At 41.9% G+C, this 17,358-nt stretch overlaps 1 protein-coding gene across 1 annotated transcript in view; it reads right to left on the minus strand.

The window, feature by feature from the left end:
• The window catches only part of HFM1 (helicase for meiosis 1), a 152,117-nt gene that overhangs the window by 96,257 nt on the left and 38,502 nt on the right, over positions 1-17,358 (minus strand). The window contains exons 8-14 of the mRNA XM_044302435.1: positions 10,210-10,410; positions 10,043-10,131; positions 8,044-8,087; positions 6,831-6,932; positions 5,907-6,052; positions 5,271-5,365; positions 634-767 (exon numbers count right to left, since the gene is read on the minus strand). Of these exons, the coding sequence (XP_044158370.1) occupies positions 634-767; positions 5,271-5,365; positions 5,907-6,052; positions 6,831-6,932; positions 8,044-8,087; positions 10,043-10,131; positions 10,210-10,410 (811 nt within the window). The remainder of the gene's footprint in view (positions 1-633; positions 768-5,270; positions 5,366-5,906; positions 6,053-6,830; positions 6,933-8,043; positions 8,088-10,042; positions 10,132-10,209; positions 10,411-17,358) is intronic.

Raw genomic sequence — 17,358 nt, forward strand, 5'->3', positions numbered from 1 at the left:
CTAAGCGTTACAACAAGACAGGAATTTTAATGCTGGCTCAGATAAAGTTGGGGACAGAACTTTTACAAATCAGGTTGGGAGTGAGATCTCCTGGTATTACCTGCAAATCTTACTCCTAAACTGGATTCTAACAGGTAGCTAGCACCGAAATCCAGCTCTTGTTTTAAAACTTATATTCTTAGTGTTAAAACAAGACCTGTAAATTTGAGATAGGTCAGGATTAAGTATCCTTCCCCTCATCGGGCTCTCTTTGCAGCCAGCATGGAGAAGGGTGGAGGCAACGGGACAGGTGCTGACAAGCTGCTGAAGGAGTGGCACAGATCCTATTCTTCCTATGTAACTGTACATTACCCCAGGGGGAGGGGAGACATGGACTGTGCATGTTATCAACCTCCCCCATCAATCAGAGAGCATACTTGATTGTCACATATCAGAGGCATTTTTTAAAATTAGTGAGCACTTGCTCATCTAATCATTCCTCTGGGCTTAATTAGACAATTTGACTCCGCAAGCCAAATGTTTACAGTCTAGAACACGGCGGCAAATAAGTTGCACCAAATGCACAAACACCAATAAAAGTTATATTTTTGATGGTCCCATATTGTTCGGTTTGTCAAAAATATGAAAACATACCATAATGAGAAGGATTTTTCAATGCTCTAATGTACAAGAAGGTTGATTTTATCCACTCCAAAGCAATGTTAACATCAGTTATAGTATGCAAAGATATTTCTGCATTCAGATGTTCCACGAGATGCCTGTGCAGGCTGTGGAAACATGAAACACACATAATTACACATACAAGTACACACTGGTACAAATTTACAAAACCATACATTTATTCACTACATATCCAAACTAAGTTCATTAATTTAAATTCAACTTAAATAATCTATTAGAAATCTGGAGCCACAATCGGGGTTAGGGTGCATTCACAAGACTGTAAGTGCTTTGCTCTGCAAAAGACAAGACGTCCTATACTTCACTGCAACATGGAGACCACGGGCGCATTGAAGTCAAGGGGTCCGCATCGCGATGTGGCGTGCACACGGCCGGCATATGTGTTTTCTGTATCCATGGTTTGCAGACTGCAAAACACTTATGGGCGTGTGAATGCCCATTTGGAGTTGTGTTGTGCCTTACCCAGAACTAAACAGTTACCTAGATCTATCACAGGCTAAAGTCAATGAACAAATAAATAACATAGCAGACTGCCTGATGTCCATAGTGAGATGTCATTCAGAATTACTAGTTTCTACATCTATTAGGGAATATGGACATCATAAATGGGGTCACACCCTCTGGGTACTGCTCGAGAGGCAACCACTCACAGCTTACTGTGGCAATAGATGATCTCCAGCACATCTGAATTTAGAATACAACCACTTTAATGTGCAAAGCTGTACACAGAAAACTCTAGGATGGACATAAATATATGACAAAATTAGGTAAATCATCAATCAACAAATATCAGCACCAAATGAACCATCAACTTACCCAAAAGTGCATATCTATTTAATTTAGCAAACAATTCTGACACTATATATCTGCAAGGGAAACAAATGTAAGGCCTGTATTACACAAAGATATTATCTGACCAATTTATGTCCAATCAGACCAATAGTTGGTGTGTAAGATCTGTGTGTGTAAACGGCCATCTGACCAATAATTGGTCATATAATCAGTTGATGTAATACAGCCCTTACAGGCAGAAAAAAATCCCAGTTTCTCCAGAGACACCCCAAGTCTAAAAGCCAGCCTTTAGACCTCGTAGACAAGAGATCAATATCTATGAAATACTGCATCTGATCTTCATGGCCAGCTTAAAGGGGTTGTCCAGGTTCAGAGCTGAACCTGGACAGCCCTCCATTTTCACCCCGGCAGCCCCCCTGACATGAGCATCGGAGCAGTTCATGCTCCGATGCTCTCCTTTGCCCTGCGCTAAATCGCGCAGGGCAAAGGCATTTTTCTGAGTTCCGGTGACGTACCGGGGCTCTCTATGGGGCTGACAGGAACCCCGGTGACGTCACCGGCACTGATGGGCGGGATTTGGCTCTGCCCTAGCCAGTAAAACGGCTAGGGCAGAGCTAAAGCCCGCCCCTCAGAGCCGGTGACGTCACCGAACACACTGCTGGGCGGAAGTTACCGCCCGGCAGTGTGTTATTGTAAACACAAGAGCCTGTGCCCTGCGCGATCTAGCGCAGGGCACAGGAGCGCATCGGAGCATGAGATGCTCCGATGCCAGGCTCAGGAGGGCTGCCGGGGTGAAAATAAGGGTATGTCCGGGTTCAGCTCTGAACCCGGACAACCCCTTTAAGACTGTTACAACTACATCCTGCAATTGAAACTATTCAAGACTTTTATTTGACTTAACACACATTTTAAATGAGTATTGTAATGCAGTGGGCTCCTATGACCAGTTTTAAAGACAGGCAGGGACACAACAAAGTCACTTCAATACACAGTTTATTGCTTGTTCCAGCCACCTTACAGTTCAGTTCAGCCAGTTCGCAGCAGGGACAAGTAATCAGTTCATGTCATCCACAATAGTCAAGCAGTCTCGGGGCTCCTTTAGAAGTGTCCACAGGCCAGTGTTTGCTTCACACATGCCTTGCAGGGTGTGATCTGCAGCCTCTCACAAAACAGACACACCCTGCCTCATGCTGCTGACTTTTAAATGCAATCGTGGACATGGGCTACATATAAACCCCGGAGTGGATCGTGGGGAGTAAGCACCCACCAAGCACTTTGCTTACTCCCAGTAAAGCCAGGCCCGGATTAGCTGTTACCAGCTATACTAGGTACAACAGTGTCCACTATCTATCTTAGTGGACACTCTAGCTTCTGGCTTCCACTCCACCAAGGCCGGGAACCTTGGTGGTACATCTCAGGTGCACCACAGCAAACCACAATATGTATCTCCTTAATAGGTTTCCTGCACCATTCTGTGAGATACATACCTTCCTTCATAGTATACAGGTGAAACTTGAAAAATTTGAATATTGTGCAAAAGTTCATTTATTTCAGTAATGCAACTGAAAAGGTGAAACTAATATATGAGATAGACTCATTACATGAAAATCAAGGTATTTCAAGCCTTTATTTGTTATAATGTGGATGATTTTGGCTTACAGCTTATGAAAACCACAAAGTCACAATCTCAGAAAATTTGAATATTGTGAAAAGGTTCAATATTGTAGGCTCAAAGTGTCCCACTCTAGTCAGCTAATTAATCCATAACACCTGCAAAGGGTTCATGAGCATTTAAATTGTCTCTCAGTCTGGTTCAGTAGGAATCACAATCATGGGAAAGACTGCTGACCTGACAGTTGTGCAGAAAACCATCATTGACACCCTCCATAAGTAGGGAAAGCCTCAAAAGGTAATTGCAAAAGAAGTTGGATGTTCCCAAAGTGCTGTATCAAAGCACATTAATAGAAAGTTATGTGGAAGAGACAAGTGTGAAAGAAAAAGGTGCACAAGCAGCAGGAATGACCGCAGCCTGGAAAGGATTGTCAGGAAAAGGCCATTCAAAAGTGTTGGGGACTTTCAGAAGGAGTGGACTGAGGCTGGAGTTAGTCCATCAAGAGCCACCACACACAGATGGATCTTAGACATGGGCTTCAAAGGTCGTATTCCTCTTGTCAAGCCTCTCCTAAAGTCACGGTCTCTCCTGGGACAGGGGGGGTCAGAAGATCTAGGAGACTGGCTGCACGTGATGTGATCTGACAGCCTCTCTGGTTTCACTCTTCTGTATTGTTGCTGGGTATTACCACATCTCTGGTCTCAGGTGTAGCTTAAGTGGTAATTCCTACTCCTCTATTTAGTCTGGCCTCACCCATCATGCTATGCGGTTGACAGCTCCTTTTGGTTGTGAAAAGCTGGTGTCTGGTTCTCCTCTGAGTTCCTGCTCGTTGGCATATTTTGGAGTTAAGTGTCTTTTTTCTATTTCTTGTTTGTGGTTTTCCCCTACCTTTTGGTATTAGGCCTGAGGGAGTCTCCTGTTCCTTCAGCTGGGAAGGGACAGGTCATTTCTTGTCCTGACACTATTTTCAGGGCCCTTCAGGGTCAGACAGGGCCCTAGGTTCCAGCGTATGAACATTCCTACCATCAAGGTCTGTTTATACTTATAGTAGTCAGGGCTCGGGTTAAGGATTCACTAGGTGGTGACCTTTCCCCCTTCCCCTAGATTCCAGGCCTAGAACCTATTCCCCTCCCTCTTGTGGTCAGTGTGGAGCTATCCTCCCACACTGCGCCATGACACCTGAACAACAAACAATGTCTGAAGCGTCTTAGCTGGGCTAAGTGGCCCAAAGTCCTCTTTTCTGATCAGAGCAACTTTTGTATCTCATTTGGAAACCAAGAATCCAGAGTTTGGAGGAATAATAGAGAGGCACACAAAGCAAGATGCTTGAAGTCCAGTGTGAAGTTTCCACAGTCTGTGTCATTTGCTGGTGTTGTTCCACTGTGCTTTATTAAGTCCAGAGTCAACGCAGCCCTCTACCAGGAGATTTTGGAGCACTTCATGCTTCCTTCCGCAGATAAGCTTTATGGAGATGGTGACTTAATTTTCCAGCAGGACTTGGCACCTGCTCACACTGCCAAAAGTACCAAAACCTAGTTCAATGACCATGGGATTACTGTGCTTGATTGGCCAGCAAACTCGCCTGACCTGAACCCCATAGAGAATCTATGGGGCATTGCAAAGAGAAAGACGAGAAACATGAGACCGAACAATGCAGAAGAGCTTCCTGGTCTTCCATAACACCTCAGCAGTGCCATAGGCTGATAGCATCCATTCCACACTGTACTGAGTCAGTAAATGACGCAAAAGGGGCCCAAACCAAGTACTGAGTACATATGCATGATTATACTTTTCAGAGGTCCTACATTTTTATATGTAAAATCCTTTTTTTTATTGATTTCATGTAATATTCTAATTTTCTGAGATTGTGAATTTGGGGATTTCATAAGCTGTAAACCATAATCATTCCAAATTATAACAAATAAATGCTTGAAATATCTTGCTTTGCATGTAATGAGTCTATCTCATATATTAGTTTTACCTTTTAAGTTGCATTACTGAAATAAATAAACTTTTGCACGATATTCTAATTTTTCGAGTTTCACCTGTACACAATCATATACATTATTGTTGTGTATCTGGTTGTATATACTATTTCTTTATAACCTTTCCCAAGGGTTTACATATATTGTTACCTATGCTGACACAGTCAACAGTCAAAATATTACATAGGATAACTACTGACCTGCTTTCAATGGTATCCATTCCATCTATCATCTGTACATACTTCTCTTTAGTACTTATCCTTGTCATGATAACTGCTATGGCTGTCGTATCAAACTGGTGAAAACAGTTGTTTAAATATATGGTCGGTATTACTCGGAGCTATGTATGAAACTATTACCACACCTACAGCTGGCTATATACATGTCAATATGCCATTGACCTAATCATGTTCCATCATTTTTCACTTCACATGACTGCAGGATCACTGAACAAAATGGTGATGTATCAACCTTACTGATGACACGTCATGGTTGCAGCAGTGTAAACCTCCAGTCTTTGATTACAGCAGTATTCTATGGCATACTGTATATGGCATCTTATGTACTGTACATGTATTATGTACTATATATCAGATCTGCTTTAAAGGTTTCTTTATTGGTCAGTTTAGAAAGGTTTAATAGGTAATTGTACAGTATGTACTATTGTAAATACTACTAAAGGTACTATTAGGTAAATGTTTTAGGAAACCCTATGAAAGTATTTAGATTGTAGCATTGATTATTTTGTGGTGTATTTTTTCTTTTTAATTCAAGCCACATGTTATCATTCTCTGAGTAACTTATAGCAGAAATCCCAGCATCACAAATATGCTCACCTGAGGTCTTCCAGCCCTGCCAATCATTTGCAGAATGTCTGTCTCACTGTACTCCTGAAACATTCCTGCTGCATAATGCATGGTGGATTTTATGATTACCAAATGAGCTGGAAGATTCACACCCATAGCCAGAGTGCTAGTAGTAACTAGGTGAAAGACAATTATAGGTCTTAAGAAGCCATTGCATATCAATCTTTAAAAATACATAATGAATAACATGCCATGGTCAGTACTGAATTTACATTTCAGGGGCCTGTAGATACAGGTTGTCAGGAGTCTTATACTCCACCCATTAAGTGGACCATACCTTAAAGGGAGTTTTTTTTTATCTCCCTCAGGTTCAATGCAGTACAGTGCCATATGAATAGTACTGCTGTCTCTGACTCTGGATTACTAATATATGTCCATGCTCAGCCCCGTAGCCCCGCTGTGTGTCTGCAAACGGGCCATGGAATACATTGGGAGGACTCATGAGCATGCACACATAAAGGAGAGGAACAGGATGACTCCTCTCAATGTATATCAGCACCAGTTTGCACCTGCACAGAGTGGTAGCAGGGGTGAGCATAGACATAACAAAATGTGAAAAAAGTGAACAGGTCTAAAGACTTTCCTAAGGCTCTGCATGTATAGATTACACTGACTGCAAAAAAATGATGGTGACAACTCACCTCCTACCACTGCCTGTAGTGACATTGGGACCCTCAACTATCAGGAGGAATGAAGATCCCATATCTTTAGTTGCCTTAGAGCATGGTTGAACCCATTTCCCCAACAGGTGGGGCTCATACTCCATTTCCCATAAAAGTATAATGTCAAAATACCTCTTTGTCACGTTAACCTACGTATGAAAATGTATTTCAAAAAAATCTATTTTTGACAATGTCTGGAAGAATTCTGTTGCTCTGTACACAGTCAACATACAAAGTACTGGTAGATCTCCGGCTGTGAAGGTCGCTTCAATGATTTTTCTATCTGATACATCCATACCGGCATGGTGATATCCCACTCCATATAGCACAAGATCTGCAATGATATTGGTAGAATAAACCACTTCTAAATAGGGTTGTCACAATACCAAAATTTTGATTTGATTTCGATACCATAAAAAGTATTGCGACACTCGATACCATGCGAAAAAAATAAAACACCAAAAAAGCTGCGTGGATTCCGCATTTTATGGAACGTCTGGGCCATAATTGAACAGTCCTATCCTATATTTGGGGGGGACAAGGTGACTAAAAAATAGTGAATCGCGCAGTTTTTTTTTTTTTTTTTTCTGTTATAGTGTTCACCGCATAGGAGATATTTTTTAATATTTTAATAGTTTGGACTTTTCCGATGTGGCGATATTTAATATGTTTATTTATTTATTGTTTATATATTTTATATGTAAAACTGGGAAAGGGTTTATTTATACTTAATATTTTGGTGTTTTGCTTTACTTTTTATTTAATAACTAGTAGAACCTGGGATCTTTAGACCCCTTGTCCTATTCACCCTAATAGAGCTCTATTAGGGTGAATAGGACTTAATGGCAGCCAAGGCTTCACTAGCGTCCTGGGTGCCATGGTAACCGATCGGAGCCCCAGGATTACACTGCTGGGGCTCTGATCACAACTGCCACTGCACCACCAATGAAGAGGGCAGAGGGGACCCTGTGGCCACTGCCACCAATGATTTAATACTGGGGGGGTTGGGGGGGCACACTGCGCCACCAATGATTTAATACTGGGGGGGTTGGGGGGCACACTGCGCCCCCAATGATTTAATACTTTAATACTGGGGGGTATTATGTTTTTAAACCATTAATACAAATACGGTTGCCGGCGGCAGAATCAAATAGCTATGACAGGGAGCTGCAATCAGCGACAGTTAACCCCTCAGGTGCCGGTAAATGGCAAATCCTGGTATCGAATTGATACAAGTAAAAAAGTATCGATTGGGTATCGATAATTCGATACCCGGTGCAACCCTACTTCTAAACATAAGAAAGTAACCTTTTCCAATCAACAACTATAAAACTACAGTTGTTAACATTGTTTGAAATTTCATACTCTCAAGACAGCATATTCAAAGCTGCATAGTTAGAGGCAGCAGACTGTCAATCTCAACAGCATTAGAATCAGTAACCTACCCCGCAGTTTCGCATCTTTTACAGCATTAGCAGCCTTCAGAAGCCTAGCAAAATTAGAAGCACATAAAAATATTTCAACTAGCAAGTTAACTGAATAAGTTAGTTTTCATTACGACATGTTGGTTATACAGTCAATGAATCTTAGCTCCAACTAAGGCTACTTTCACACTAGCGTTCGTCGGTCCGCTCGTGAGCTCCGTTTGAAGGGGCTCACGAGCGGACCCGAACGCTTCCGTCCAGCCCTGATGCAGTCTGAATGGATGCGGATCCGCTCAGACTGCATCAGTCTGGCGGCGTTCAGCCTCCGCTCCGCTCGCCTCCGCACGGACAGGCGGACAGCTGAACGCTGCTTGCAGCGTTCGGGTGTCCGCCTGGCCGTGCGGAGGCGTGCGGATCCGTCCAGACTTACAATGTAAGTCATTGGGGACGGATCCGTTTGAAGATGCCACAATATGGCTCAATCTTCAGGCGGATCCGTCCCCCATTGGCTTTACATTGAAAGTCTGGACGGATCCGTACGAGGCTATTTTCACACTTAGCTTTTATATGCTAAAATAATGCAGACGGATCCGTTCTGAACGGAGCCTCCGTCTGCATTATTATGATCGGATCCGTTCAGAACGGATCCGATCGAACGCTAGTGTGAAAGTAGCCTTAGGCCGAGTTCACACGAACGTGTGTGACCCGTGCTCGTGCTGCGGCCCGCAAAAAGCGGGCCGCAATGCACGATCGCCGGCCGTAGGTCAGCCGCATCGGATCGCGGACCCATTCACTTTAATGGGTCCGCGATCCACCCGTTCCGCTAAAAGATAGGACATGTTCTATCTTTTTGCGGAACGGAGGTACGGGACGTAACCCCATGGAAGCACTCCGTAGTGCTTCCGAGGGGTCCCGTCCCGTGCGGCCGTTCCGCTATTCCGGATTTGCGGACCCATTGAAGTGAATGGGTCCGCATCCGTGAATCGGAATGCACACGGAACTGTGGCCGTGTATTGCGACCCGCGATTTGCGGGCCGCAATACGGCCACAGATCACACACGTTCGTGTGAACTAAGCCTTAAATGAATGGAAGCAGCACTGCAGTAACCAGGCGTAGCCACTATAGAGTTTGACAGATTCCAGCAGCGGAGCTCCTGGGTGTCAGATCACTATCGATCAGCTGTTTGCAGATCATTAATTGTTAAACCCTGGAAAACCCCCTCAATACATTCTTCAGCCCCAACCATTAACATATGTATACTCAATACATTGATTGGGTTTTTATATCCTAGGCTCTGTGCACATTGTGTCAGAACCTGATGTTTGGAGTATAAGCTGGAAAAAGCTAAAAAAAAATAAACAAAACTGACTGACAGATGTCAAAAAGACACTGTTAGTCTCCATTAGGAGAATAGAGCACTATGGTTACATTTGACGTATATTCCAGGATACATCAAACGCAGGTGAAGTGTAGAAGACTTCACTTTCCTATGGCCACAGCAAAAAAAAAACATACCACAAAATGTACATTTTTTTAACAGTTGGATTTCTCCAGCAAAAGCCTTAAAGGGTATGCGCAGAGAGCCTTAAATGGGTTCTTTGGAAAGTAAGTACTGATGATCTATCCTTAGCATAGGTGTACAATATTGACGGGGCTGCCGGGAGTCCACTGTTTGCAGGAGCTCTGGTGGCCCCAGAACTAGACGGCTCAATCCACTTTGAAGTGGGCATGCCTAGTTGCTGCAGTCCTGCTCCCATTTACAGTAACCAGGCAGCGGATGGAGCTGTGTACTGTAGTTCCGGAACCTGGTTCCAGCAGCGGGGGTTGAGTGGGAGCAGCACTGCAGTAACCAGGTACGTCTGTTAGGCAGTTACATCAGTAATACAGACAGTTAAATGGGTTAAATAAACCCATCTCAATGAGGCTCAGCTCCTTTAGACAATTAAGTAGGGTTGAAACATTTTATAGCCATTAATCGGTTAAAAGGATGTAACATAGTTCCTTGGATTTTAAACAAACCTCTTCTTATGTTCAGTGCTCAGGATAAAATTTGCACCCTTTGCAAGGACAGAAGCTGCTTGTTGAACACCTTTCCTTGTGGCACAGAACTAAGAGAAAAAATGATTGGGAAGATAAACTAAGAGAAACAAGGGCACATCTAAAATAAATGACAGGCGTCTGCTTACAACAAGCGTTGGCTTCTGATCTGAATAGGTCTGTATAACACCTGCTATTTTATAGTTAAGGCTTAGGTCAAACTTAAATTCTGTTTGATTACTGTTGCAAGGAAATCCCAGGACAACTTTTCGGAGTTTCACTGGTCGATGAGATTCATCCATTTTCATACATAGGGCAGGATGCTTTCCATCTGAAAGCCATTCTGCAATCTAAAATGCAAAGTAATATGTATCATAAGTTTATTAACATTCATTGACAAATCCGAATTATAACTATACATTTATTGTTAATAGAAAGGGGACAAGTTGCCATACTAGGGTTTATTGGTTGATGAATCAAATGTTTACAATACAGAGCCAGAAATATGTACAACATCTTCTGTAGGTTAAAATATATATGGACAAACACTTTGGTGCTTTATATTTAGGTATACCTGCTTTGCGAACATCCCGACATTATGTTCTGTGTTGGTAAAAAAAAAAACGTTCTTGATTTTACTGCAATGTTCAGCCCAATACTCAATTATTAGGGGTACAGATAGGGCAATCTGTCACAAAGACCGCGATCGTGGAACGGTGTGTTGTCTTCCTGGCGCTCGAATTTGACACATCGCGGATCGGGTTGACATATTACTGGGAGGGTCTGGAGAAGATCCAGCAGTCATGGCCCATATCGGAACCAATGACAAAGTTAGAGCTAGGTGGAGTGTCCTTAAAAATTATTTTAGGGATTTAGGTCACAAGCTTAGGGTAAGGACCTCAAAGGTAGTGTTTTCCGACATACTGCCTGTACCACGAGCCACACAAGAAAGGCAGCGGAAGATTAGGGAGGTAACAAGTCACTCAAGTACTGGTGTAGCAAGGAGGGGTTTGGGTTCCTTGAGAACCGGGCTGACTTCTCTTCTCTATCGTAGCGAAAAAATATATATACATAATCCGCTTAATTGTATGTATACAAGGAGCCTGACTAATAAGACTGGGGAACTGGAATTAGTGATGTGTGAGGAGGACTATGACATAGTGGGAATAACTGAGACATGGCTGGATGATAGTTATGACTGGTCAGTTAATGTACAGGGTTACAGTCTGTTTAGAAAGGATCGTCAAAACCGGAGAGGGGGAGGGTTTTTTGCCTTTATGTAAAGTCCTGCCTAAAGCTCACAGTCCGGGAAGATATAAGTGATTCTTCAGGGAGGAACAAAAATACCAAACTTCAAAAAAGCTAAATTTAGCCAACTAAGAGAGGCCATAGGTCTAACTAACTTGGACAAAGTCCTCAAAAAAAAAAAAAAAAACAGCCACAAAATGGGATATTTTTAAAGCCATCCTAAAATCTAATTGTGAGAAGTATATACCTTTTATGGGAATAAAAGGTTAAGGAACAAAAAGAAACCAATGTGGATAAATAGAATTGTAAAGAAAGCAATAAATAACAAAACGAAGCATTTAACCACTTAGGGACGCATGACATACTGGTACGGCATGTTTCCCGAGTCCTTAAAGGGGTTGTCCGAGTTATGAAAAAAAATAATATAGCACTGAAAATCTGATATATAACTGAGCTAAGCAAGTTTTATGCAAAAAAAATATATATATATTTTCTCATTTCCCTGGTTCTTTTCTGGCCCTTTGTTTACATGCAATAAAAACAATCTCTGCCCCTCCCCCTGCTCTGCTAAGGGAGTGGATAAAAGAGCTGCCCTGAGTGACATGTCTGCCTGCTGGGAGACTCTGCAGCATGTTGTATGTGTAGGACTACAAGTCCCAGCTGTATAATGACACTGCTAAGGGAGTGAATACAAGAGCTGCCCTGAGTGACCTGTCTGCCTGCTGGGAGACTCTGCAGCATGTTGTATGTGTAGGACTACAAGTCCCAGCTGTATAATGACACTGCTAAGGGAGTGGATACAAGAGCTACCCTGAATGACATGTCTGCCTGCTGGGAGACTCTGCAGCATGTTGTATGTGTAGGACTACAAGTCCCAGCTGTATAATGACACTGCTAATACACACAAGATCTTCCCCCTACCTTCTTGTGCAATGCGCTCTCTAATCCTTCAGATCCTGTGCCCAGAATTGTCACTGCTGCAGAGCTGTGCAGCTGAAGGGGTTAAGAATCCTAGCAGAGAGTAGACGGCAGTGAAGGGGGGCGTGGCCAGCACAGTGACGTCTCGTTTACAGGCTTGTAAACGACCTTTATCAGAGCAGGAAGAGAAGCTAACATCACAGGTCATGTGACCCTCAGTGAAATCTGAGAAACCAGCCACTGGAGATAAAGTGAATTAATTGGAAAGCTGATACATTTGCCTAGTAAGGAACATAGAAAGAACAAAAAAAAAATAACTTGGATAACCCCTTTAAGGACCCATGACGTACCGGTACGTCATGAGTTTAAAATGAGATTGCGGCGCTGCGGGGGTTAATCCGAACAGGATGCCGGCTGAAATCATTCAGCAGGCATCCTGTCACAATGCCAGGGGGGGTCCCCCGTATCGGCGATCGCAGCAAAACGCAGGTCAATTCAGACCTGCGGTTTTCTGCGCTTTCTGCCGATTCTGATCCCCGCAGAGCCTGACCGCGGGGATAAAACTTTAAAATGCCCCAAATAAAGTTTTTTTTCACCCCCCCTGCACCCCTGAATTATTTTATGGCGGCGGGTGGTGCAGGGGGGGTGTTGCAGGCGGTGCCTCCTCTTGAATAATCATTGGTGGCCAGTGGTATACCAGAGTGTCAGCAATGTGCTGCGATGTCAGCCGTTTAACCCTTTCCATACCGCGGTCTGTATGGACCGCTGGATGGAAAAAGTTAACAGTAAGAGGGGGCTCCCTCACTCTCCCATCGGGGGGCTGCTGTGCCTTTGCAGCCCCCCGACAGGATGGGGTGACAGAGGAAGGGAGCCCGCAGACAGCCCCCCTCCTTACCCTTCCCCGTCTGCGAAGTTGTGGCCACAACTGAGCAGACGGGGAAGGTTCCCATGGCAACAGGACGCCTTCTCAGGCATCCTGCTGTCTATGGTGCTGAACAGATCTGTGCTAAAGGCATAGATCTTTTCAGACAAAGTGTAAGTAAAATACAGTACAATACCCTATATAGTGTACTGTACTGTATTATACAGACATCAGACAGACTAGATCTTCAAGAACCAAGTGGGACTGGGTAAAAAATAAATAAAAAAAAGTGAAAAAAGTTAAGATAAAAAAAAAACACATTTATCACAGAATAAAAATTTAAAAAAATAAAATACACTACACATATTAGGTATCGCCGCGTCCGTAACGACCTGATCTATAAAATGGTCATGTTACTTTCCCCGCACGGTGAACGCCATAAAAATAAAAGAATAAAAACTATGAGGAAATTGAAATTTTGCCCACCTTACTTCCCAAAAAAGGCAATAAAAGTGATCAAAAAAGTTGCATGTACGCCAAAATAGTACCAATCAAACCGTCATCTCATCCCGCAAAAATCATACCCTACCCAAGATAATCGCCCAAAAACTGAAAAAACTATGGCTCTTAGACTATGCAAACACTAAAACATGATTTTCTTTGCTTCAAAAATGAAATCATTGTGTAAAACTTACATAAATAAAAAAATATATATATATTAGGTATCTCCGCGTCCGTATCGACCAGCTCTATAAAAATATCACATGACCTAACCCCTCAGATGAACACCGTAAAAAAAATAAAAATAAAAACGGTGTAAAAAAAGCAATTTTTTGTCATCTTACGTCACAAAAAGTGTAATAGCAAGCGATCAAAAAGTCATATGCACCCCAAAATAGTGCCAACCGTCATCTCATCCCACAAAAAATGAGACCCTACCTAAGATAATCGCCCAAAAACTGAAAAAACTATGGCTCTCAGACTATGGAGGCACTAAAACATGATTTTTTTGTTTCAAAAATGAAATCATTGTGTAAAACTTACATAAATAAAAATATTGTATACATATTAGGTATCGCCGCGTCCGTGACAACCTGCTCTATAAAAATACCACATGATCTAACCTGTTAGATGAATGTAAATAACACAAAAAAACAGTGCCAAAAAAGCTATTTCTTGTTACCTTGCCTCACAAAAAGTGTAATATAGAGCAACCAAAAATCATATGTACCCTAAACTAGTACCAACAAAACTTCCACCCTATCCCGTAGTTTCTAAAATGGGGTCACTTTTTTGGAGTTTCTACTCTAGGGGCGCATCAGGGGGGCTTCAAATGGGACATGGTGTCCAAAAAAACAGTCTAGCAAAATCTGCCTTCCAAAAACCGTATGGCATTCCTTTCCTTCTGCGCCCTGCCGTGTGCCCGTACAGCAGTTTACGACCACATATGGGGTGTTTCTGTAAACTACAGAATCAGGGCCATAAATAATGAGTTTTGTTTGTCTGTTAACCCCTACTTTGTAACTGGAAAATAAATATTAAAATGGAAAAATCTGCCAAAAAAGTGAAATTTTGAAATTGTATCTCTATTTTCCATTAAATCTTGTGCAACACCTAAAGTGTTAACAAAGTTTGTAAAATCAGGTTTGAATACCTTGAGGGGTATAGTTTCTTATATGGGGTCACTTTTAAGGAGTTTCTACTCTAGGGGTGCATCAGGGGGGCTTCAAATGGGACATGGTGTGAAAAAAAAACAGTCCAGCAAAATCTGCCTTCCAAAAACCATATGGCGCACCTTTCCCTCTACGCCCTACTGTGTGCCCGTATAGTAGTTTACAACCACATATGGGGTGTTTCTGCAAACTACAGAATCGGGGCAATAAATATAGCATTTTGTTTGGCTGTTAACCCTTGCTTTGTTACTGGAAAAAATTTATTAAAATTGAAAATTTGCCCAAAAATTTACATTCTCAAATTTCATCTCCATTTGCCAATAACTCTTGTGCAACACCTAAAGGGTTAACAAAGTTTGTAAATATCAGTTTTGAATACCTTGAGGGGTGTAGTTTCTAGAATGGGGTCCATTTTGGGTGGTTTCTATTATGTAAGCCTCACAAAGTGACTTCAGACCTGAACTGATCCCCAAAAAGTGGGTTTTTGAAAATTTTAGAAAAATTTCAAGATTTTCTTCTAAACTTCTAAGCCTTGTAACATCCCCCGAAAAATAAAATATCATTACTAAATTGATCCAAACATGAAGTAGACATATGGGGAATGTAAAGTAATAAATATTTTTGGAGGTATTACTATGTATTATAAAAGTAGAGAAATTTTAACTTGGAAATTTTGAATTTTTTATGAATTTTTGGTAAATTTGGTATTTTTATAAATAAAAATGATTTTTTTTTACTTCATTTTACCAGTGTCATGAAGTACAATATGTGACGAAAAAACAATCTCAGAATGGCCTGGATAAGTCAAAGCGTTTTAAAGTTATCAGCACTTAAAGTGACACTGGTCAGATTTGCAAAAAATGGCCAAGTCCTTAAGGTGAAATAGGGCTGAGTCCTTAAGGGGTTAAATCACTAAAATAGGAGGGTAGTGAGGAAGCACTGAAAAACTATAAGAAAAAAAATTGAATACATGAAAAACAAATAAAAGCAGCCAAACTAGAGACCGAGAGATTAATTGCCAAAGAGAGTAAAACTAAACCTAAAATGTTCTTCAATTATATAAATGGCAAAAAGTATAAATCTGAAGGTGTCGGCCCTTTACAGATTAATGAGGGGGGAGTTGCAGAGAGTAAAGAGGAAAAGGCAAAGCATTTAAATATTTGTTTTGCTCTACTGTATTTACTGAAGAAAATAAACTGTCAGATGAAATGCAGAATGTAAAAGTAAATTCCCTATTAAAAGTGCCCTGTCTGACCCAGGAAGAAGTACAGCAGCGTCTTAAAAAGGTTAAAATAGACACATCTCCAGGACCAGATGGCATACACCCCTGTATCCTAAGAGAATTTAGTAATGTCATAGCCAGACCCTTATTTCTGATATTTAAGGACTCTACTGAAAGGGAGTGTTCCACAGGATCGGCTCATAGCAAATGTGGTGCTAATATTTTAAAACGGTCCAAAACCAGAGCCTGGAAACTATAGGCCGGTAAGTTTAACATCTGTCGTGGGTAAACTGTTTAAAGGTTTTCTAAAAGATGCTATCTTAGAGTACCTCAATCAAAATAAGCAAATAACGCCAAATCAGCATGGCTTCATGAGGGATTGGTCATGTCAAACTAACTTAATCAGTTTCTATGAGAGGTAAGTTCTAGATTTGACCACAGGAAATCAATGGATGTCGTATATCTGGACTTCTCCAAAGCATTTGACACTGTACCACATAAAAGATTAGTATATAAAATGAGAATGCTCGGACTGGGAGAAAATGTCTATATGTGGCAAGTAACTGACTCAATGATAGAAAACAGAGGGTGGTTATTAATGGTACACACTCAGATTCGGTCACTAGTGGGGTACCACAGGGGTCAGTATTGGGCCCTATTCTCTTCAATATATTTATTAATGATCTTGTAGAAGGCTTGCACAGTAAAATATCAATTTTTGCAGATGGCACTAAACTGTGTAAAGTAATTTACACAGAAGAGCAGTTTGGCGAGAGAGAAAAGAGAGGGGAGAGGCGCTCATAGGGTGGTGGGTAGCGGTTGTGTTGTTCTGCGTAATGGTCGAAGTGTGCTCACCTTTTGGTGTTGTGCTGGTTGGAGCTCAACGTCCGTGAAGGTAGGTACACGTGGAGAAATAAGGGGGCGTTGGTTGTTTTGGAAGGGTCGGTGCTGCCAATACCCGTTCGGTCCCTTAGGTGGAGTTGCCAGGGACTCCTAGGGACTGTGAAGGAAGAAGTTGCTGGTTTGTGTGCGATTGCACACAGTAGGGTATTTGTTTGGCGCACAAAAGGACGACCTCAGACAGTAGACTTTGGTGAAATAGCTGTTTTGAACAATAAAAACAGCTATTTCACCAAAGTCTACTGTCTGAGGTCGTCCTTTTGTGCGCCAAACAAATACCCTACTGTGTGCAATCGCACACAAACCAGCAACTTCTTCTTACACAGAAGAGGACAGTATACAGCTGCAGATGGATTTGGATAGATTAGAGGCTTGGGCAGATAAGTGGCAGATGAGGTTTAACACTAACAAATGTAAGGTTATGCACATGGGAATGAATAATGCAAGTCACCAGTATATACTAAATGGAAAAACA

Source organism: Bufo gargarizans, chromosome 7 (genome assembly GCF_014858855.1).
Source record: "Bufo gargarizans isolate SCDJY-AF-19 chromosome 7, ASM1485885v1, whole genome shotgun sequence".
Lineage (NCBI taxonomy): Eukaryota > Metazoa > Chordata > Amphibia > Anura > Bufonidae > Bufo > Bufo gargarizans.